Genomic DNA, 25,037 nt, shown 5'->3' on the forward strand with positions numbered 1-25,037 from the left:
TTGGACTCCATTTTTTTCTGTGACACATTAATTAAATCCACAGCTCTCTGCATATCAGCGATGGAATTTTTAATTAAGTCCAGCCTTTGAACTAGTCCCAAAAATTGCAAAGATAGGGTTTTCATCATCGTAAATTGCTGCTAAATCTTCTGTTTTCGGCACCTTTGAAACAGAAGTTGTGGGAGGTGTTGAAGCAAGCCCTTTTCGCCTCCTCAGTTCAGCCATAGTTTTCTCGAATAAATCTTACAGGTCCTCAGATGATCTCAAATATTGTTCAAAGTTCTTAAATCGTCTCTCATAGGTTGCTGATTTTTCTTGCAGGATATATTGTTATGGAACATGCCAGCCTTGTTTTCTCCTATAAAATACGAGTCTCATTACAGCTTTTTGCATTGGTACAGCCCTGGGGGAAATCCTGGCATCCAGCTCCTCCACTATCGTGTGGGGGTTACCTTACTCCAGGCAAAAATCCAGAGCTATTTGCCTTGCCCCCCTTTCATTCTAGGGGGGAGATGCAAAGGTTTTTCAACCTTTTAAAAAGCTGTTTGAGAAAGCTCCCACGGAGAGTCCGTGGAAGCTGCCAGGGCTACATCGGTCCCAAACCAGAAGTGCCCACCATGGTTGATTCTGACCACTGTTCAGACGTCAGACTAAGCCACCATGGTTAGCTCAAAAATGCTAACCATCATGGCTTAGCGTGACATCTGAACAGGCTCTTTAAATGACATCAGCTATAAGATAAACCGCCCAGAGAGCTTTGGCTATTGGGCGGTATAGAAATAAATAAATAAATAAATAAACCTCTACGCTGATGATGTGGCCATCTACCTAACTGAAATGGAAGAATCAAGTCAAGAATGGAAACATATTATTTTTTTATTGCACACTTTGGAAGATTGCCTGGTTATAAAATTAACATACAAAAATTGGATGTGCTTGGTTTAAATACTTCAAAAAATTGAATTGCTCCAGGTTCTATTTTAGATAAATTCCACTGGCCAAAAGCTCCACTACAATATTTTGGTATATAGCTCAACAGCAGCCATCAGGACATTTATAACAATAATTTTCAACCATTAATTAAGAAAATTGACTCAAGACTAAAAATATGGTCCAGCTTAAAATGTTCCTTTTTTGGTAGAATAAACATCATTAAGATCTTAACAAAGTTGAATTTTCTGTTTTATAATTGTCGAAATTTACATTCAGAAAAATTAATAAAAACAGTGGCAACAGAAGTTTAATAGATTGCTTAAAATAAACCTAGCAGAAGACTCATGGTCTAATGGAGGATATAGATTCCCCAATCTACTGCTCTACTATCATGCTGCTAAATGTGTTTGGAGAGCAGGTTGGCTAAAAGATTAAGGTGGTACTACAGTTAAAACCATTGGACAAACCTTCTGTAAAATTCCTCTGCATTCCATTTTTTAGACAGAAATAAGAAAAGGCGGTCCTTCTTAAAGTTCCAAAATGTTATCATTAATACATTATTGTCCACATGGAACAATTACAGCAATAAGATTGCTCCCTCAGTCTCCCAACTTGCTCCAATTGGTAGAGATCTGGCCTTCAATCTCCATGGAGAAGGTGGAAATTTTAATTCATGGAAAAACATAACATTCATGGAAAAACATAAAAAAACAAAGATATTCTCTCTTAACAGGAATTATTCCAATGAGTTCCCCGATTTCAATTTCCTTTTTTCCAAAATCTCTGATACGGAATTTTCTGTCCATACAAGTTAGAGAACATTCACTTCTCAGGAACCCAACAGATTTTGCAAAACTGATTTTAGGTCCAGGTACAAAGACTTTTTTCAAAATATATTACACCTTAATATGCATCAATACTGCAGATGTAAAATATTATCAACAAAATGGGGAAAGTCCCTATAAAGGGAAAGTTCACCAGAGCTTTGGTCGTCCTCAACAGTTTATTGTTGAGAGAGAATTCTATAAAAATGGCAATTCGATGGTATTTAACACCTTTGATATTTTAGACAAGATCAATAAAGTTGGACGTAGTTACGGTTGGTGCTATGCTGGTAATATATTTTTTCCTTATATGGTGGATGTATTGCAGAGCTCAAGCATAACAGGAAATGATTACCCAACCAATATTGTCCTTTACTAATGTTAGTGTACTTATAGATCCTCTTATCCATCTTCTTAGTTTTATACCAGATATAGTCCCTAAAAAGAAATATGAGGTAGCATTAAATGCAGTAGTGTTTGCTAGACTGGTTTATGCTCATTACTGGAAATGTAAAGAAATAACTTTGATCCAAACATTGCTGGGAAAATTATAGGATATTGTTTTATCTGTTAAAGTGATGGCATTCCACAAATCCTCAAATGCATTTGAATGTGCTAATGAAATCTGGAGCCTTGTAGGCATTTTTATAAATAATATTTGTCAATGGGTTATGACCAATCTGAATGGTTAAACCGTATATAGACGGTAATGTTCTGGCTTTTGTAAATGGATTTTATTTTAGAGAAAGGTATTCTTAATATGTAGTGCATGTTTTAACCTCTGTACAAGTTTATTTTATTTTAAAAAAACATTCACTCTTCAGACTGAAATTGTTGTTCAGTCGTTAAGTCGTGTTCGACGTTTCGTGACCCCATAGCACGCCAGGCCTTCCTGTCCTCCGCTCTCTCCCAGAGTGTGCTCAAGTTCATATTCATTGCATCAGTGATGCTATCTGGCCATCTCATCCTCTACCGTCCCCTTCTCCTTTTGCCTTCAATCTTTCCCAGCATCAGGGTCTTTTCCAGTGACTTTTCGCATTAGGTGGCCAAAATATTTGAGCTTCAGCTTCAGTATCTGTCCTTCCAATGAGCACTCAGGGTTGATTTCCTTTAGGATTGACTGATTTGACCTCCTTGCAGTCCAGGGGACTCGTAAGAGTCTTCTCCAGCACCACAGTTCGAAAGCATCAATTCTTCGGCGCTCAGCCTTCCTTATAGTCCAGCTCTCTCAGCCATACGTTATTACTGGGAAAACCATAGCTTTGATTATGCAGACCTTTGTGGGCAAGGTGATGTCTCTGCTTCTTACTATGCTGTCTAGTTTGCCATAGCTTTCCTCCCAAGGAGCAAGAGTCTTTTAATTTCATGGCTACAGTCACCGTCTGCAGTGATCTTGGAGCCCAAGAAAATAAAATCTGTCACTGCTTCCATTTCTTCCCCTTCTATATGCCAGGAAGTGATGGGGCCAGATGCCATGATCTTCGTTTTTTTAATGTTGAGTTTCAAACCAGCTTTTGCACTCTTCACTTTCACCCTCAATAAGAGGCTCTTTAGATCCTCTTCGCTTTCTGCCATTAAGGTGATATGGTCTGCATATCTGAGGTTGTTGATAATTCTCCCTTAATTCCGACCTGTGCTTCTAGGGGTGGATGAAAGTCACTTACCTGGTCCTGCAGCTTGCTTCGCGGTGGGGGGGAGGCGCTCCGTTCCTCCCCGCCGAAATTCTGGCCGGGGGGGAGGCGCCCCGTCCCTCCGGCTGAAATTCTGGCCGGGGGGAGGCACCCCGTCCCTCCAGCTGCGAATCCTGCTGGCTGGCCGGGACGCAAATGGCGGCGGCTGTAGCCGCCGCCATTTGTTCCCTGCAGTCAGCCGCATGATAGGCTATGTAAATCCTTACGTAGCCTATCACGGCTGACTTTGGGGGGAAAAAAAGAGCGCGTACGCAAATGGCGGCGCCCATGGGCGCCGTCATTTGCGTTCCTTATTTGGGCACGTGTAGTCTACGTAAAGATTTACATAGACTACGGCGAAAATAAGGGCAACGCTATTTGTAAATGTAAATGTAGCCGTGATAGGCTACGTAAATCTTTACGTAGCCTATCACATTTGTTGTTTGTTTGGTTTTTTTACTGGGAAATGGCGGTGGCGGCGGCCGGTCGGAAGACCGGCTGCTGCTGCCGAACCACCGCCGGGAGCCGCCAGCGCCAGGGACATTCGACAGAGGTAAGTCCCATTCCGGGGAGGGGGAGAATTTCTCCAGCAATTTCGGGGGGCCGAATGCATTGGCATTTGGCCTCCCGGAGATTCGTGGAGAAATTCTCCGCCAACCCTACTTCATCCAACCCGGTGTTTCTCATTATGTACTCTGCATATAAGTTAAATAAGCAGGGCGACAATATACAGCCTTGTCGTACTCCTTTCCCAATTTTGAACCAATCGGTTGTTCCATGTCTGGTTCTTACTGTTGCTTCTTGACCCTCGTACAGGTTTCTCAGGAGACAAGTTATCTGAAGATACCCTTGGACAATGTTGTTTCTACAACATGCCTGAGTAGCCAGTTCTGATCACCTGCCCATGTACCTGTTGGGCAGACAAGGACTTTACATAGACAAAGAAAGAATGTACTTAATGTGGGCACATACCTCTGCACTGTATTATCTTTTCTTCTCCCAGGTTCCCTCCCTTCCAGGTAAACTCTGCAGTAGCACATAAATAGGAAAATGGGGCAACAATCATACATCCAAAGTGAAAGTGAATAGCCATCCATCAACTGTCCAGACACTATAAATATAGCATTAGATAACAAGTAACCAACCAAGAGATAATAAATGGAACTTCAAAAAATGTTTCCCACCAACTCTAATACAAGATTAGAAAACCATCATTCTTTCAGTTGAAAATCATCTGGTCTCTTCAGAAATTGTGACTACAAAATGGTCACCAATGTTTTTTATTTTTTTCCAAAGTCCTTCTGACAGAGGAAAGCTTTGTTTTTGTTTTTTTGTGTTTTGTCTTTCTCCCTCAAAATGTCACCAATCATCCTGGCATTTTCAGAGTGCATAGAAGGAACAGTTCTTTCTGGCACCTGAGTATTTCAGAAAGATTGGTCAAACTGCTTCAGTTTTATAAGATGACCCACACCTAATCATCATTTAATAGGGCGGAATGCTCCATTTACTGGAAAACCTTATCACAAATGTTACTGCTGTGACAGTTATAATAAAAACCGCACACCATGCAATGAAATTTCATCCTCTTGCATGAATGCAAATAGAGGATTGCGTACTTGAACGTGTCCCAAAAATAATGTGTCAAGGAGTTCAGCAGGTGTAGAATCTCTAGCATGTAGACTTTCCTTGTACAGGGAAATTTTGACATGGGAGTGCTTTCAAACAGGTGAGAAGATTGTATCATATCAGCCTGTGATTGCTCAAACCATAATATATTGACTAGTCTTTAAGATGTCACAGTCCTCTGCCATTTTTAGCAAAACATATTAAGCACAACTGCCTCTTCTGGACCTGCACAATATAAGAAGCTGCTGGTTTGAATTGGCTTACATATAAAAAATTGCTTTGAAGGATTGGACCACCGCCCATTTAGTCCTGTATTCCATTTCCAACAGTGTCACATCTTGTTGCAGTGATTTCCATATTATGACATCCATAACAGTAATATATATCTAATGTTTTTGGCAACAAAGTGGGATTGTACAGATTAGGCAAGGGCAAATACATGAAAAAGGCAGTTTGATGGAAAAGATCAGCTGATTATGTACAAATGTGCTGATATGAATGGGGGGGGGGCTTTTAGGCCATCTAACCCAACCCCCTGCATGATGCAGGAAATTCAGAGCTAGAGCATCCCCACGAATGGCTGTCCAACCTCTGCTTGAAGACCTCCAGCAAGGGAGAGCCCTCCACTCTCCTACGTGGTTGGTCCATTGTTGAACTAGCCTAACCATTAAGAAGTTTATCCTCACATTGAAACCTACTCTCCTGCAACTTAAGGCCATTCAATCTAATACCACTAGATCTGAAGTTATAGTATAATGATTGCCACATAATAAGTCATCATAACCAACTTATGGTGCTCTGGAAGCTTCCCACCAATGATAAGGAGACCCATCTCAGCTTCCAGTGACACTCTCAATTCACACAAGGGACCACTACTGCCACATGTGCATGCAGGCTAGCATTTAAAATATATATAATGAAATGCACACACACACAAAAAAAAGCATTGCTGCCAGCCCTTAGTTTTCAAGAATATGGAAGCTTACGGGTCAAACAAAGTGACACAGTGCAGACTGATAGTTAAGTGGAAGAACTAGGAGAAGTCACTTGAGATAGTCATCCAGTTCTCCCCCAGCCCTTTGAGTCTCATTTGCACACTTGCTGGGCAAGTGCTCGTGACAGAGTAGGTACACACTCTTCCCCTCTGCTATTCATGAAGGATAAGGTTATCAACAGTTACTGGTCCTGATGGCTATACGCTACCTCCAGTATCAGAGGCAATATACCTATGTACACTAGTTGCTGGTATCATGGGCAGGAGGGCGCTGTTGCATTCGTGTCCTGCTTCTGGGTTTCCTCTGGGCAGCTTGTTGGCCACTGTGGAAACCGAATGCTGGACTAGATGGACCCCGGGTCTGATCCAGCATGGCTCTTATGTGCTATGCACACAATGTATCCTATGCAGGGGGCGCTCTGTGCAGAAACTCTGTACTCAGAGATGCAGTTAGCATGCTCTGTCCCCTCATGCTTTTTGATCCTGTTATTTTTTGAGGGTGGGTGAGAAGAGAGTCACAAAAGTCAGGCTCATAGGAAGCTGCCTTCTACCATTGATCCATCTAGCTCGGTATTGTCTACACTGACTGCCAGCGGATCTCCCGGGATTTTAGACAGAGGTATTTCATAGTCCTAGTTGAAGATGCTAGGGAAAGAACTTGGGGCCATTACCATGCAAGCATGTGCTCTATCACTGCAGTACAGCCCTTAGGTCGGGCTGTACGCATAGGGACTATTCATGCAGCACTCGGCTCAGATGTTATGTTGAGTATATATGGTTGAGTAGCAAACATCTGCCCATCCACCACACAAATTGGAGCTCTATCCCAGTCAGAGTAAATCTGGCCCAGCTTTTTTTTCCTACACTCCTTAGCAACAGACTTAGACTAGGACAAAATACATCTTCATGGAGTTGTTCATGAGTCTCTCTGCCCCACACCGCCCAGAAAAGCATCCATGACTGTGAGTCCAGAAGGAAGTTGGGCAAATTGCTTTAATATTATTTAATTCCTTTTTTGTCATCAAGGATATTCCTTGTTAGTTTTTATTTTCAAGGTAATTGGTTATGATTACTTGTCCCTGAACACTGGCTCAGCTTTTGCTGTCAATATAAACTGCAGGCTTTTGAAAGTCCTCAAGCAAGGCACCAATGTTGGTTATATCTGTCAAAATGTATGCTGAATGAATGGCTGACAGTACCAGCCAAGACATTCAACATCAATTGCAAAGACTGTATCTGTGATGTAAGCCTAGCCTTGCTATCACTTTTAGAAACAAAATAGCCAGACCTAAAAAGGTCAATATCAGAGTGTGGGAAAAGATCAAGATTCATATTTTCTGCGGGGAGAGATAAAGACCACAATACAATTCACAGTTGTGCATACTTTAGTCCCATTGAACTGAATGGAACTTAGGTGTGCATAACTCCTGCTTAAAAATCAGTTCTCACTGAACAAAGCAAAGCACAATGAAGTTACACACATCTCTAGCACCATCCCCCCACTCTCGAGCAAGGCTTCTCCTTTCCATTATGTTTGCCTCGTTGTCCAGCTCTCGCATCTGGATTGGGGCTATATCCACTGCCATTGTAAGGAGAAAATTGCTCTGAAAAGGTTAGACCTGTAAGCAGCTGAAGTTTACAAAGGAAAAGAAACACATTTTTAAAAACCCAGAGTTTTTCACCGCAGCCACACAGAGAAAGGAGATGTAAACACTGGGGATATCAGGGACACAAGTTACATACAAAGTCACTGAGCAAACCTAGCAGAGCCAGTGAGGAAGGGAAATCATAGATTCCAAGTCCAAATCCTATCTGTGAGTGGGCCTGACCTAGGTAGGCCGGCCCAGCTGGATTGCTCTGGCTGGATAAAGCCAAAACCAGTTCTTATCTGTATAGATTCGACACAGATTCCCTTGCAGACAAAAGGTATGGTGCACAATCACCTTTGGAGCCACCAGCAGCCTCTAGATCTAGACAAGGAAACCCATGATAATGATCAATTTACCACAGCATTGTGAATATCTACCTATTTCCATGTCTTAAAGATGTTCCTTTCAGCAGTTCAGTCACCTCTACTCCCCCTTACCTCTGTCACTTCTTCACGTCGTCACTGGTCCTTTGACCAACTAACAAACAGAATATTATTTATTGTTGTTATCAGTTAGTAATAAAACTCAAGAATGGCCAAATGCACTCAAACTAGCTTGAAGGAAAGGCCTTCTTCCTTACGTCCCAGTCTGCCACCTAAGGTCCTCTGAAAGCTATCAGCTGCAGCTGCCTAATATGAGATTGGCAGCCACATGCAAGAGGACCTTTTCCTTTGCTGCCCCTCAGTTGTGGAGTGACCTACCACTTGAAATATGCCTGCTGACCTCTTTGAAGGTTTTTAAGCAGGAATTAAAGACCCTATTATTCCAGCAGGCCTTCCCTTTTTAGAACTGTTGTTCCTTTTGCCGACTTTTGTATCCTGTTTTTAAGCTGTGTTGTTTTATTGTTGGATCTTTAAATTGTTTTTAATTCAAAGTTGTTTTTAGTTGTTTGTATATGTTGTTTGTATATACTGTCCATATGCTTTTAGGTAAATCGTTTTTAAACTTTGTATATTGTATTTTAATGTTTTACTTTTGTAAACTGCCCAGAGAGCTTTGGCTATGGGGCGGTATAGAATGTAATTAATAAAGAAGAAGAAGAAATGAAGAAGAAATGAAGAAGGAGAAGGAGAAGAAGAAATAATGAAGGAGAGAAGAAGAAGAAGAAGAAGAAGAAGAAGAAGAAGAAGAAGAAGAAGAAGAAGAAATAATGAAGGAGAGAAGAAGAAGAAGAAGAAGAAGAAGAAGAAGAAGAAGAAGAAGAAATGAAGGAGAGAAGAAGAAATGAAGGAGAGAAGAAGAAATGAAGGAGAGAAGGAGAAGAAGAAATGAAGAAGAAGAGGAGAAAAAGCAACACAGACGCACACCTCCAAGCCAATCAATCTGGAGTGAAAAATCCCTCCCCCATTGATAAAGAGTGATAAGCAAAGGGTGGCCCTACCTGCCTAGCTGAACATGTCCCCAAATTAAAGGTGGGAATAGGCCTTATGGGGAACAGGCCCTGTTCCAGGCACCCTCCTATTTGAAATCTCAGGAGAGCTCCCCAGTCTTGTGCAATTCAGTCCCAATAGTTCCTTGTCACTCTCTTGGGTGCCCGCACCTTCACCTGGCACTCAAAATAAAAGTAAATGAACATGGTTTTGTTATACTGATGCTTAGTAAAAAATGAGCAATTTTAATGAAGCACAAGTGCATTCTAGAATTGTGCTGATTGTGTAGGATTTATTTATACAGGGCTAGAGGTTTAGCACACATTGCATTAGATAGAAGAAGACTGGTACTTGTTAGCTTGCAATTCTAGCAACAGAACTGCATTTCTCACCCCAGATTATCATCCTATCATGCCTTTTTACTGGACATGGAATATTTAGGAGCTACATTACAGCCACATAGAATGGCTACCCGTTATAAGGCATTCAATTGAAAGTTGTTAAGCGTGCAATCCTATGGGTTGCGCCCTGGCTACTTATAAGGCCTCAAACTTGGAGGCCTATGAGTAGAGCTGTGCATAAATGGCCTCTCAAAATTCTCCAGCCTATGTGTGGGCAGAGAAATGGGCAGAGGGGCAATTTCACCAAATTTCTCCCAGAGGAGGCGAAATCCTCCAACAGTTTCTCACAGATAGGGTTCACTATTGGCAGGGGTTGTAGCACAGGTTCTTTCTTTTTTCCTAAGGGTTTTTGGTTTATTCCACTGCTTCTGTAGGTGGCAACAGCATCAACTGTGTTGAGGCTTCCACTTTTCTGAGGAAGAATTTTGAATTCCTTTTGGTTGTGTTTTTGAGCTAACCTAATCACTGTGAGGTGGCTGAGGGTGCTGTGTGTGTTTTCCCTCTCTCTTACACATCTTTCCAGATGTGTAAGATCTGGCTGCCTACATGTCCTGATCTGGAAAAGCCTTATGGGAGGAATTACTTCATGGTGCCTTAAAATGGGCTTTAATTGAAGTGTAGGAAGCTGAGGAGGCTACAGGCGGCCGGGGAGAAGATAGTACAATGAAAAACAGGGCACACATGCACACTCCTCAGCCACCTCATAAGTAAGGTAAGCCCTAGAAACCCAAACCCAACCCATGAGAATTTCTCTGAAATTTCTCCTTTGAATTTCTTTTCGAAAGCAATTTCTCTTCTATCAAATTGCATGAGAATGGTCGAAAAAATGTGGGAGAAAGTTTCAGCACAGCAGCATGCAGAGCGCTGCATTTAAGCTAGATGGATGATTTCGCCCATCTAGTGGAGACGAGAGGGAGGGGAGAGGAGAGGCTGGGGCAGCAATAGGAAAAGGCATAAGCGAGCTGCCCTGGTCTCCTCCCCTCCCCACCCCCAGGAACACCCCCTTTCCCCAGTCTCCATGCTCTACTTACCAAGTGCTGAGAGGGATCTGGTAAGGTTCTCTCTGTGCTGGCTACAAGGGGGATGGGGAGGGGTGGGGAGCACAGTTTCAAGCTCATATCCACAAAGCCAAAGATTCCTATGTCCCACAAACACCGTCTAGGGGGCATAGGCTTGCTCTCCCCATGGATGACGGATACTATAGTCCCAACCTCTGCCATTACCACTTTGTGCCTCAGTATTGTGGCAAGTTAAAGACATTCACAATATAGCACAATAGGATTCCAAATCCATTTTGTTCTGCTGTTGCTTCTGTTAACAGCTTGAAACAAAGGACAGGAGAACAAAGGCGGGGGGGGGGGGAGGATAAATTCAGAAATCTTAAGCATCCAGCTCACCGCAGCAACTTTTTGCTAATTTTACAATATATAACCCGGAAGAAAATCGTTGTTTTCTTGCCGCTCAGTTTAATGAGGCCCATTTGCATATGATTGTGTTTAGGGTTACAGCCTTAGTTGCAGAGAGAGTTCTAGAAGATACACAGAACAGCTACTGTGTCAAGTAAGTATTGAATATCTTAATATGTTCTGCTCTTATAAAGCTCTTTTCCAGGGAGAAATCCCAGAAGACAATAGTCATTACAATTATTAGCAAAACAGAAAATAAAAGATTAAACAGATACACACTTCAAATGAGTATCTCACAAAATATTCAATAGCTATAACAAACTACATCTTCTAGGTCTTCTACAAGCATTAATACAATTGATTTTACAAATGTTTATTTTAATGTTTCTCGAGGTATCACTCACTCAAGAATTTCGAAATGATTTCAAAAGATGTACATTCCCACTGAAGAATCTCCTTATTCTGCCTGAGAATTCAAAAGGAATCTCCCCATCTCTGAACTCTATGTATTGTTTCATTGAGGTATCAAAAGTATACCTGCCCTACTGAGAAGTCAACAGTGAAATATGAATTCTTGTGGTTGTCCTCATACCAATATTGTCTTTAAAAAGCCATTCTCTCTCAAAATTAGAAAAAAAAAATTTTGTGCACCCGCCCATATCCACCGTGCTTACGACTCTTCATGTGCAGCTTCTACACACACTCTCATCTCATACTGCTTAACCTCTAGACCAAATTAACAGTGCATTCAGTGACATACGTGTGGCTTGCTCTTCCCCTATGATGACCATAATGGAGTTGTGACCCTCATGTCATCAGGACAAGATCTATTTGTTCCAACACACACATACACACCTCCCCAAGGAACAGTTTTCAGATAGCAGTTGAAAAACTATGTTTTAGAGTTATGTAGGTAGGTTTTTGCTCCCAAGATACAGATAGATGTATCTTCTGTACATGCGATGTAGTTGCCCTATTGAGTGGCCTTTTCTCTTCTTTCCCTCCTACATATGTGTTTTCCCACTTTCTGGTGCTCCCTTTCATGCCGATTCTTCCTCTTATGAGCATAGGAGGAGCCCTTCACAGCCAGATGCCTTTTCCTTGTATTATATCTGTAGGTGGCGTCCAGACTCTGTTTACCCGCAGTTCAGCCTAATCTCCATGTGGTTACCACCAAACCTCTGATGCCTGGCTATGGCTCCCTTTCTGCCATTCACTTTATTTATTATTACATTTGTATCCCACCTTTTTTCCTCTTGCAAGAAACATAAGGCGATGTACATGGTCCTTCTCCTCTCCATTTTATTCTCACAACAACCCTGTGAGGTTGATTAGGCTGAGAGTCAATGACTGACCACCCAGTAAGCATGGCTGAGTGGGGACTAGAACCCAAATCCCCTGAGTCCCAGACTAACACTCTGACCACTACATCACAATGGCTATCTTGGGCCGCTTGGTCTTATCAACCAGCCTAGAACAACTCTGTCTGCTTTTTCAACTATCAACTGTTCTAGGCTGATGTAAAACCAGCCTCCACAGCTGTTGGAAATCTTCCCTCCTTGCCAGCCTCCTCTAGCTGGCCATGCTTTCTCCCCAACCCACACCATCCTCCAAGCCTCAGACTGGAGAGCAGCCATGCCAGCACTGCCACAGAAACATATTTGGGATAAACTGGAGCCCATCTCCAGCCACACCACATTTTGGGGAACTCTTTACCCTGACTCTTCATAGGCCCTTTAGGCTGCTACAATGCAAATTTGCTTGTGAGCATTCAAAGGTATCAGTTTCTGCCTTATTGGGGCACGAGGCATTGTGGTTTTAAAGTTTGTGAACAGCTCAGAGAGCTTTGACTATTGAGCAGTATAAAAATTAAATAAATAAATAAATAAAGTGAGGCCCATTACTAGTTTGGAAAATGCTGAAGATGTATAGGATCTTCTACTTCAGAATCGTTTGGGAACAGGAGTGCACATTACACATGGACAAAACAATATACTGTAACAGAGAGCACAGTAAAACACAGAGAACTAAGAATTTCATCCCCATTCAACTGCACAGACTCAAAACCGCCAACAGGAGTGGAAGACAATACGGTAGAAATGTGGTGCCTCTGGCCAGTGTGAACTAACTTGCATCATCCATGGACCTTTCACTTCAACAGCAGAAACACTCTTAAGAGGCTTGCCATGCCTCCAAATAAAGTGCATGTTGTATCAAGACCCGGGACAGATTACCTGGGGCTACAAAGAACGCACATAAAACCATCTCTGGAGCTTATCCAAACAGCATTTTAATGGTGGGTCTTATGAGCAGAAGTTAGGAAAAAAGACTACCTTCAGAAGTAGAAGCCATGTGACACTGATGAGCTCCATGGAGGCATCACCTGTAAAAGTGTGCAAAATAATGCCCACACTGCAGTCAACCCTATCTAAAATTTAAGTTGGACCAGCACTGGCAGTGAAGATGATACAACACTGGATCAGATCACTAAATCCCCTCCCTTCCCCCAATAGCCCATCTAGACAGCCCTTAATCTCCTTAGCACAGAAAGGAAATTATTAAGAAGTAGAGGGATGTCAATAAATTATTAATATAACATTATTAATGTGCATGATACTTTATAAAGCAACAAGGACAGCAGTGACGGGAGAGTCACAAGGCATGAACATGAGCAAGTAGAATACAATGAATATTGCATTCCATTTATAACTGGCAGGAGAGAGATTCGGTATCTTTCCTGAAGGACTTGCTGCAGCAAGGCATCATCTTTGCCAGCGACAAACGTGTGCATTATCATTCTCCAGATTCATCAGTGTTGGGTGCAGTACAGCTGAAGAGTTGCCTGCCTCCCAAAGGACCACTATGTTATGCAATCTTTCTTCATTAAATATTTCTTATCACCGAGGACTGACAGTTTCTATGGCAATGTTACCAAAATTTCCCCAAGAGCGATAATGTTTCTATGAAAATATGTACACACTAGTCATACACACTAGTCATCCACATAAGTGGTAATGTCACAGCAAAACCAAAAAAAGGGTTTACCTAATTGGCTCAGTCTTTTGCAATTCAGATCTGTGAACAATCTTTCATTCCCTATTTAAGATGCCAGCTGAATATTTACAACTTCTGCTAAAAACACACACACACACACACTTTTTTCTCTCTTTTGTTTGTTTTTACCAACTGATAGCCCCATGCCGTTACATTATGAATTATTATACTTATTTCTGGCATAAGAAACCAATCATTCCCATAAATAAAATACCAACCACAGTATTTAGAAGTAATATTTAAGTTTTTTTCTAACTCTCACGTTCACCCATGGCAAGCTTCTCGAGACCAAGGAACATGGGGTTGTATCCAGTCCTGACCATCTGCTGCCAGAATGGAAACCACTGGTGGCACACTTTTCCAGTTCCCCTGTGTACCCCACCCCAAAAATCTGCTCCAGAAGTTAGGGGGGGTTCCTCAGAAACAGATTTAGAAGGCACATAGCAGGGAAGATTGTAGCAAGGGGAAGTGTTCTCATGAGACATTGAGTTTAAGCCATGATCCATAATCCATGCTTTCCAAATTCTGCTCCTATCTCTCATCAACAGAAGGCATAAAAACTTCATCAGCTAAGCAGAGACTCGTCAAGAAGCCAGGGGTATACACGTCATGATCCTATACCAGGAGTAGGCAACCTGTTTGCCTCTGGATGTTTTGGACTACTGCTCCCATGAACCTCAGCCAGCATGGCCAATGGTCAGGGATTGTGGGAGGTGGTGTAGAGGAGCCAGGGCTTCCTAGATTCCAACATTCAAGACAGGGCATGCAATAGAAAATACAGAGGGAACTAAGCAGGCACATACAAGACATCACTGTAGCCGTTTATTAAGTTCAGGTTGTCTTTTCATGAGCATATGAAAATGCTAGAAGAGTCATGTTATGCCTTAATTACCCAAACTGGCAATTTGATTAACAGATGAGTCCCATGGAGACAGATCATAGCATTTGAAGGTCTTCTGTTTCAGGGCTCTGGACAGTTTGTCCAAAGCTCTAATCTTCAATTATGATTCAGATGACAGTTGGACAATTTTAAGAAATTAAATGCTGCATGCTTTTGATACAATAGTGTACCAACATCTGTGATCTTCAGAAAGCGTAACTGTGTTGGTTATTGAAACAAGATTTGATCAAAAATGCACAAAAACTGACAACGAGTTCAGGAAAACACATTGCTACCATTAACACATCATGGTCTGAGTATACACATCAATAAAAGCACCTTAAATTAGTAGGGCTTTTCTTCGGCTTATATTTTGCAATACCCCATTTTAATGATGCAGTCAGAACCACTTGTGCACTTTTTACAATTTAAGTGGCTTGCTAACGGTGAAACAGTAGGAGTGTGAGAACCACTGTTGGCTTCCCTTAGAAGCGGCTCTTCGGTTTAATGGCAATCAATTTGCTTTCATCTCTTTGATAGTCCTGTTCCCTTACACAATAAGAACTTAGACTCAAGGGACACAGAGCTGCTGGTGATGCTCCTCTTCCTCGTAATGGGTTGTATCCAATGAAGTTCTTCTGCTGACAGGAGCAATTCCATCAGTAGAACTGGGAGGGGGTCAAAACCCTCCAGAGCAGATTTTCAGGCAGCACGGAGGGCTGCAGGGGTGAAGAGAGAGAGAGAGAGAGAGAGAGAGACTTCTGCTAGCACTGCATTGGGTTTAACGCCTTATCTAACCAAACACAATGTGTGATGCAATAACTTCAGGAGGAGCTCACAAATTTTGGCTGTCCTTGGTAGCCAACACAAGATGTATGGCTGCCAGAACCCTGAGCATGATCAGCAATAACTCCTTGCTCTGCTCCCCAGCTATAAGCTCAGAACTGGAGGGGGGGGGATAATTCTGCTTCAGAGTGTTTCTCCCATCCCCAACTCCAAGATCAGGAAGAAGGCTGGGACTTGTCACACTCACCAGATGGGGTGGGGCACTCACCATGGAAAGTGAGGCAAATAGAATCGTGGACCTTTGGACATCATGTGGTGCATTGTCCAAACAATGATGTAAGGCTGGGTAATGCATATAGATGTCATCTAGGTGTGATCATCCAGACCAGCCTTCCCCACAAGGTACCCTCCAGATGTTTTGGCCTTCAACTCCCATCAGCCCAAGGCTGTATGGCCAATGATTGGGAAAGCTAGCAGCTGTATTCCAAAACAACCAAAGAGCACAAGGTTGGGAAGACAGGGAGAGAAAGAAACATGAAATGGTGGCAGGTCCATATCGCTCAAAATATCTTGTTAGACCCTCATGAGTTGTCACAGAACAAATCTAGTCTAGCGTTTTGTTTTCAATAGCCTCAGTTAATTTACTAGTAATGTCCAACAACCAACATGTGAAATGGGTGTGTGTGTGGGGGGTCTTAAATCACTCAGTTTTTCCAGCAGTCAAATGTTAAGGAAGACCAAGAGAAAAATATTGTACTACCTCAAACCTTAGTTAAATATCACAGTACTTCTACATTCATAGAATCATAGAACAGGAGGGTTGGAAGGGGCCTATAAGACCCTCAAGTCCAAACACCTTGCTCAGTGCAGGAATCCAAGTCAAAGCATCCCTGACAGATGGCTGTCCAGCTTCATCTTGAATGCCTCCAGTGTGAGAGACCCCACCATCTCCCTAGGTCATCGGTTCCATGGTTGTATTGCTCTAGCAGTCAGGAAGTTTTTCCTGATGTTCAGCTGGAATCTGGCTTCCTGTAACAAGCCCATTATTCCATGTCCTACACTCTGGGATGATTGAGAAGAGATCCTGGCCTTCCTCTCTGTGACAACCTTTCAAGTACTTGAAGAGCGCTATCATATCTCCCCTCAGTCTTCTCTTCTCAAGGCTAAATATGACCAGTTCTTTCAGTCTCTCCTCATAGGGCTTTGTTTTCAGTCCCCTGATCATCTTTGTTGCCGTTCTCTGAATCCTTTCCAGTTTGTCTGCATCCTTCTTAAAGCGTGGTGCCCAGAAATGGACACAGTAGTCAAGATGAGGCCTAACCAGTGCTGAGTAGAGGGGAACTAGTACTTCCCGGGATTTGGAAGCTATGCTTCTATGAATGCAGCCCCAAATAGCATTTGCCTTTTTTGCAGCCACATCACGTTGTTGGCTCATATTCAGCTTGTGATCTACAATAATTCCAAGATCCTTCTCACTTGTAGTATTGTTGAGCCAAATATCCCCCATCTTGTAAGTGTGCATTTGGTTTCTTTTTCCTCAGTGCAGAACTTGGCATTTATCTCTATTAAATTTCATTCTGTTGTTTTCAGCCGAGTGCCTATCAAGATCACTTTGAATTTTGTTTCTGTCTTCCAGGGTATTAGCTATCCCGCCCAATTTTGTGTCATCTGCAAATTTGATAAGCATTCCCTGCACCTCCTCACCCAAGTCATTAATAAAAATGTTGAAGAGCAATGGGCTGCAGCTTGGTCTCAATTAAAAAAAAAAAAAAAGCTATAGCATTGGTCTTCAAAACTGCCCCTTAAACTATAGTCCTATATACACCAGGAAGTAAGCTCCATGGAACTCAATGAGCCTTACTTCTGAATAGACGTATGTAGGATTGCACTGTTTAATTGCATGACACTTGATTTGTTTTGAAATGGTTGCATTTTTAGTGAGTTTTAGGACAGCAACTTGGCTATCCATCTTGCTTTATTTATTGCTTGGTTATGACATCTGCCACTCAAGCAAAGAGGAATCTATTTGGATTTCAGGGAACACACAAACTGCTCATAATGACTAGTCACCAAATTATGATTTCCCCGTACTAACTTTCAACTTATATCAATGGTAAAAAGATAGCACCAGAGCACAAAATTCATAGGATAATACACAAAAAGGAGTCGAATGGAAGAAAATTTCAGTGGAGAACACTCAGATCCATCACAAAGCTGCAGAGAAAACGTGCAAGTACCATTAATTCTTAAAAGACCAGCCATGGGGTGTATATATTCTTGCGAACAATATTAACAAAAATATAAACACTTCAAACAGAAACTTATAAGTGGCTCAGTGAAAGGTCAGGGAACACCTGATGCTGCAGGACTGCTGAAGCTAAGCAGGTGTGTACTCGATCCACCCCTGGATGGTATACCAGTGGAGCAGGATGTGTTGAGAGAGAGAGAGAGAGAGAGGGAGAGAGATGGAAGCCTGAAAATGGACTCTTTAATTTTGAGAACATTTCTAATAACGAGGCCAGAACAGAAGTTCCCATAAATTGTCTTGATTGAATGTCATGATTCACCATCAGCACAATGTGGAACAAATAAACATTAACGTTTAGAAGTGCATCACAATCTGAACCATCTGTATAAACTTCGATGTTTTATATAATAAAAGCAAAATAATTTTTGAGTATTAGACATCTCTACCAATCAAGGGGCATGTGACACAGCAGTAGCAGCACTCAGGAAGGATGTTGTCCTTCAGACAGCATGCACACATTGGCAGACAGAGAATCACTATCAGCAGTTTAACCTTTTTCCCCCAAACAGGAAAGTCAGCCTAGGTCAATACCTGAGGGATATATAAAAAGCTGATCATCTCCAGAGTGAATTAAAAGATTGATGGGCTCAGTCTCTCTTCAGATATACAATGCTTGGAGAGGCAGAAAACACACAAGAGGGTAAGGGAGGTGTGTGTCTGCAGTAATGTGTACAGAGAGACAAGGGAGAATGGTGTGTATAATAAGAGCACTAACACATTTTTTTTGGGGGGGTGTAAATAGCTGTATTCAACACACACAGACTCTTTGTATGAGTATGCAAGACAGGTGTGTGCATGCATACTAGTAAATTTACACCGAATATACTTGCTCACACATGTATGCCCACACCCTGTACATGGCAGCGCAACAGGTGCAAACACACAAAAGTAGCATACGTGTTTGGGCACGAATGGCTGAGGCAGGGGCATCATCAGCGGAATTTGGTGAGCTGCTCCAAGGAGCCCACAACCTAACAGCTGGATAAAAATCTAAGAAAATTAATCCGTTAAGTAGTAATGCAAAAACAGCATGCACACGCACAGGAAATACGACAGTCCGTGCACGCACAGACAGAATACTCCGATCTACGAGGCAGCTCTCAAGCTATTCCACTGTTAGGAATAACTACGGTCGTGCATCTTTAGAGCCGTGCTTGCAGGGGATGTGTCAGTTACACATATGTTCTGTCGTCCAGGAACCGCGGTTGTCACAGGAGGCAACCACGGCTTCCCCCTTGTTTCTAGGAATCTCTCGCAGCTGACACCCCCGCGAGGGCGGCCTCCTTCCACCTCCCTCCCCCTTGCTGGGGCTCCAAAGCACAAGAGCTTCACCTCGCCTACTCACCTGTCATCGTTCTGCCATCCCTGATCTCCCAGCAGCAAATCCCGGAACCTGTACCTGGGAGGAAGCGGAGGGACTTCGCTCTCCAGGTCCACCATCCTGCCGGGCGAGAGGGGAAGCGGGAGCACTCCTCACAAGCAGCGGCAATCGCGAGCAGACGAGACGGCGGCAAAAGCAGCGACGCGTCTCGTGCTGAGGAGGAGGAGGAGGAGGAGGAGGGAGATGCTCGCCAGCTCTTGCCAGAGGTGAGCCCGCAACCCCGCTGCACCTGCTGGGAAAGTTGTCCCCCCTTCCTCGCAAGAGGAGGCAGAGCGGGAGGCCGCGCGCGCCCCGCCACCAACGGGGCAGCGCCTCCGGCTGCACGCGCGGCGGCGGCGGCGGCTCCCTCCGCCTGCCGGGATCGACAACAAAGGGCTCCGCGCTCCCTTCCTTCCCATCCATGCAAATGCCGTTTGGAGCTGCCGCTGACAGCTCAGCCAATCAAGGCCGGCCGTCAGGAGCACGAGAAGGTGACGTGCCCGGGAACCCCGCCTTGCCAGCCAATAGCGTCCCCCCCCTCGTTAGTGTGAGGGCAATAGAAAGGGCTCCGGTCGGGGCAGAATGAGGGGAGGGGACAGGAGGGCGCGCGCGTAGGAGCAAACGCGGGGGGCGGAGAGCGGCGCGTAAGGCTGGCTTTCTGAGGACGGCAGCCAGCCTTGTCCTGTGCGTGACCCGCTAGCGGGTCACGCACGCTTCACGCGTGCAAGCAGGGGAAAGCAGCAGCTGCTCTTACCTCCTCTCTCGTTCGTCCTCTAGGTGCCGCAGGGGAGAGGGTGCCTGGTGCCTGGGCTGAAAGTGTGAGCAGTCTCCTCTGCCCGTTCCCTACTCCACCCTGGCTCTCCCAGGGTGGTAAAGCTGGCCATGGAAGGAGCTGGCACCTCATCCGCTCACTTGCTCCCCTGAGTTCTGTCTGGACAGTTGAGGACAAATACCCTGAAAGGCAGGTCTTACAAATATATTAGAAGCTGCTCTTGGAAGAGAAATTATATTGCCCTTCTATGCCGCTAGTCCCTAATAACCATGGTTCTTTTCATTCCTACAAAATCCATTATGTTGCAACGTTTGCTTGCAGTTTAAGTTTTCTGTGTACTCCTATATCACACAGCAGCATTTTATTGCTTCATGAGATTATTCCCCTGTGTTCTGTGCCCTGCTATTCTGTGAACAAAAGTTTTGAGTTCATCTATATTTTCAATCCAAGGCAAACCATTCAACGTCACAGTAATTCAAGTCTGTGCCCCAACCACTGAGGCCGAAGAAGCTGAGGTTGATTGGTTCTATGAAGACCTACAACACCTTCTAGAACTAACACCAAAAAAAGATGTCCTCTTCATCATAGGGGATTGGAATGCTAAAGAAGGAAGTCAAGAAATCACCGGGATAACAGGCAGGCATGGCCTTGGTGTACAAAATGAAGCAGGACAAAGGTTAATAGAGTTTTGCCAAGAGAACACGCGGATGATAGCAAACACTCTTTTCCAACAGCACAATAGGCGACTCTACACATGGACATAACCAGATGGTCAATATCGAAATCAGATTGATTATGTCCTTTGCAGCCAAAGAAGGAGAAGCTCTATACAGTCAGTAAAAACAAGACCTGGAGCTGACTGTGGCTCAGATCATGAGCTTCTTATTGCAAAATTTCGGCTTAAATTGAAGAATGTAGGGAAAACCACTAAACCAGTCAGGTATGACCTCAATCATATCCCTTATGAATAGACAGTGGAGGTGAGGAATAGAGGCTTTACAAGTAGCTGAGGAAAGAAGAGAAGCGAAAAGCAAGGAAGAAAGGGGAAGATATATCCAACTGAATGCAGATTTCCAGAGAATAGCAAGGAGAGACAAGAAGGCCTTCTTAAATGAACAATGCAAAGAAATCGAGGAAAACAATAGAATGGGAAAGACTAGGGATCTCTTCAAGAAAATCAGAGATCTCAAGGGAACGTTTTGTGCAAAGACAGGCATGATAAACGACAAAGAAGGCAAGGACCTAACAGAAGCAGATGAGATTAAGAAGAGGTGGAAAGAATACACAGAAGAACTATACAGGAAAGATCTTAATGTCCCTGATAGCCATGATAGTGCGCTCACTGAACTTGAGCCGGACATCCTCGAGAGTGAAGTCAAGTGGGCCTTAGGAAGCATCACTAACAACAAAGCTAGCGGAGATGACAGTATTCCAGCTGAGCTATTTAAAATCCTAAAAGATGATGCTGTTAAAGTGCTGCATTCAATATGCCAACAAATTTGCAACACTCAGCAGTGGCCACAACACTGAAAAAGGTCAGTTTATATTCCAGTCCCAAAGAAGGGCAATGCCAAAGAGTGTTCAAACTACCGTACAATTGCGCTCATTTCACATGCCAGCAAGGTGATGCTCAAAATCCTACAAGCTAGGCTTCAGCAGTATGTGAACTGAGAACTACCGGAAGTACAAGCTGGGTTTCGAAGAGGCAGAGGAACTAGAGATCAAATCACCAATATTTGCTGGATCTTGGAGAAAGCAAGAGAATTCCAGAAAAACGTCTATTTCTGCTTCATTGACTGTGCTAAAGCCTTTGATTGTGTGGATCACAACAAAGTCTGGCAAATTCTGAAAGAGATGGGAGTACCAGACCACCTTACCTGTCTCCTGAGAAACCTGTATGAGGGTCAGGAAGCAACAGTAAGAACCGGACATGGAACAACCAATTGGTTCAAAATTGGGAAAGGAGTACGACAAGGCTGTATATTGTCGCCCTGCTTATTTAACTTATATGCAGAGTACATCATGAGAAACGCCGGGTTGGATGAAGCACAGGTCAGAATTAAGATTGCCGGGAGAATAATCAACAATCTCAGATACACAGATGATACCACCCTTATGGCAGAAAGCGAAGAGGATCTAAACAGCCCCTTGTTGAGGGTGAAAGTGGAGAGTGCAAAAGCTGGTTTGAAACTCAACATTAAAAAAACTAAGATCATGGCATCTGGCCACATCACTTCCCGGCATATAGAAGGGGAAGAAATGGAAGCAGTGACATATTTTATTTTCTTGTGCTCCAAGATCACCACAGACGGTGACTGTAGCCATGAAATTAAAAGATGCTTGCACCTTGGGAGGAAAGCTATGGCAAACCTAGACAGCATAGTCAGAAGCAGAGACATCACCTTGCCGACAAAAGTTCGTATAATCAAGGCTATGGTTTTCCCAGTAGCAACGTATGGCTGTGAGAGCTGGACTATAAGGAAGGCTGAGCGCCAGAGAATTGATGCTTTCGAACTGTGGTGGTGCTGGAGAAGACTCTTACGAGTCCCCTGGACTGCAAGGAGGTCCAATCAGTCAATCCTAAAGGAAATCAACCCTGACTGCTCATTGGAAGGACAGATACTGAAGCTGAAGCTCAAATATTTTGGCCACCTAATGCGAAGAGAAAAGTCACTGGAAAAGACCCTGATGCTGGGAAAGACTGAAGGCAAAAGGAGAAGGGGACGGCAGAGGATGAGATGGCTAGATAGCATCACCGATGCAATGAATATGAACTTGAGCATGCTCCGGAAGAGAGCGGAGAACAGGAAGGCCTGGCATGCTATGGTCCTTGGGGTCACGAAGCATCAGACACGACTTAACGACTGAACAACAATATTTTGAATCCAAGTATACGCGGGAGACAAGGGACTGGCTTTCATGAAGCATCAGTATGATGTTATAACTTTTTACAGGATTAGTGTAGTAAAGCCAACTTTGGATGAATGCAATCTTCTTGAAGCTATTCCCCGGAGTTCTTGCTCTGCGATTAACTGAGGGAGGAGACTGAATGGACTTAGTAAGGTGATACTATAGTTATGGATTACTCCTAGGAGAAGGAGCCATGCCACGGCTACTTGGCATTTGGGTGGTGTTGTGATCCTGGCCTGCTTTGCAAGGCTGCTGTCATTTTATAGTGCTCACACTCCATAATGGGATTTAGCAAAGCAGTCAGAGCTACTAGCTAGGTGTGTATGCCTCCTTTCCTTCTAGAAATCCGGTCTGCCAAGCACAAAGAATGCCTTGTCACTCCTTTTCCCTGGCAAGACCCTGTGAGCTTAGTCCAAATAGGACAGAGCTGCTGTTAATGGTTGATGCATCTCACCAACCGTAGTCTGGATGCACTCCTCTTGTGGACCAGGCTGTTATTTGAGGGTACTCTTGGACCTGGTCTTTACTTTGGAGGCTCAAATGGAGCTGAGGCACAAAACATATTGTACCATCTTAGGCAGGTTTACCAGCTGTGGCCCCACCCAGAAAGAGAAAGGCTTGCAACAGCTACCCATCCTTTTGTAACATCCATATTAGTTTATTGTAATGCTTTATATGTGGAGCTACTCTTGAAAACAACACAGATAATTCATGTAATTCAGAACAACCAACTGGCAGCCAGACCTGTGACTGGGACCATCTGACTGCATCACTCCAATCATAAAATATTTCCATTTGCTTTTAGTATGCTTACTGACTTAAGTCAAAGTGCTGTTCTTTGCTTTTTAGGCCTACATGGCTTGGGATAGGGCTTTCAAAGAACTCTCTTCTCCTGTATGGACCTGCCCAAATTTTAATATTCAGGTGTCCCTACCTGGTGAAATCAAGATGGGTGGTATCTGGGGAGAGAGCCTTCAAAGTGGTGGCCACCCATTTGTGGAATGCCCTTCCCTGGCAAATAATGGAGGCATTAACTTCCTCATCATTCAGGAGTCCAGTTAAAAAGATCTTTGTAACAGTTCTTAGGTTTTGTTTAAATTATCCCCTCGAAAGTCTCCCCACGACCTGACTTTGATCCCAGCGGAAGCTGGGTCCCAGGTAGCTGGCTCAGGTTGACTCAGCCTTCCATCCTTCCGTGGTCAGTAAAATGAGTACCCAGCTTGCTGGGGGAAAGGTAGTCATGATGACTGGGGAAGGCAATGGCAAACCACCCTGCTATAGTCTGCCATGAAAACGCCAGCGAAAGCGGCATCCCTCTAGAAGTCAGCAATGACTCGGTGCTTGCACTGGAGGAACCTTTCCTTTCTACTTCTATGTTTTTATTTTGAAGAAGATCTCAATTGTTCTGTTATTTTTATCATTTCATTATTGATCTCTTGGTTATTGTACACCAGTGTGAATATTTTTTTAAGAAAGCCAGCTTATGAACATTTTAAATAAAATACTTTGTCCAATCTGCCTACCCATCACAGGATTCCCAATTTGCCTTACAGAGGTGTGGTTACTAAAGGGCAAAGAAGACATGACAGTCTGTGGTGGACAAGGGTGTGAGATGCATCAACACCAAATCACTATAGAATGTATGTGGGAGGGGGGATTATTTTTATTATATCCCACATTTTGAGCAAAGTCCCTAATGCTTTACAATTGGATTCAGGAGAAAACTGAGATAAGAACATAGGTTGAAAAGTAGAATTTTAAAATACTGAACTTGAACGCACAAAAACAACAGAAACTCCCACAACACGAGGAAAATATTTTGTTCCTCAGAACATGGGAGGAAAAGCGAAAAAGAACGATCAGCTCTGAACCAATCCAGGAACAAGTGTGTGACAAGTGCCTTCACCTGCCTGTCTCCCTCTCCTTGTTCTCTATATGGTACTTGGTCTTACATAACATTTAAATTATAGATATGGCCAGGCAAGAGAGGTGTATGTATGCTGAACCCTTCTTCTTGTGAGAAATGGTTTCAAGAGGAAAAGCACAGCAAAGCCCAATGTACTCCCTGCAATGTGCTATAAATCCTTCTCAACC

The 25,037-nt window shown here is 43.4% G+C and overlaps 1 protein-coding gene across 1 annotated transcript in view; it reads right to left on the bottom strand.

Moving 5' to 3' along the window:
• Window positions 1-19,651, bottom strand: part of KCNT2 (potassium sodium-activated channel subfamily T member 2) — a 337,774-nt gene extending 318,123 nt beyond the window's left edge. The window contains exon 1 of the mRNA XM_084851494.1: window positions 19,247-19,651. Within this exon, the coding sequence (XP_084707620.1) occupies window positions 19,247-19,341 (95 nt within the window). The 5' untranslated portion in view covers window positions 19,342-19,651. The remainder of the gene's footprint in view (window positions 1-19,246) is intronic.
• Between the last annotated feature and the right edge of the window lie 5,386 nt (window positions 19,652-25,037).

The sequence above is a fragment of the Heloderma suspectum genome, chromosome 4 (genome assembly GCF_057233095.1).
Source record: "Heloderma suspectum isolate Gila_16-S chromosome 4, 16-S_ref, whole genome shotgun sequence".
Classification (NCBI taxonomy): Eukaryota; Metazoa; Chordata; class Lepidosauria; order Squamata; family Helodermatidae; genus Heloderma; species Heloderma suspectum.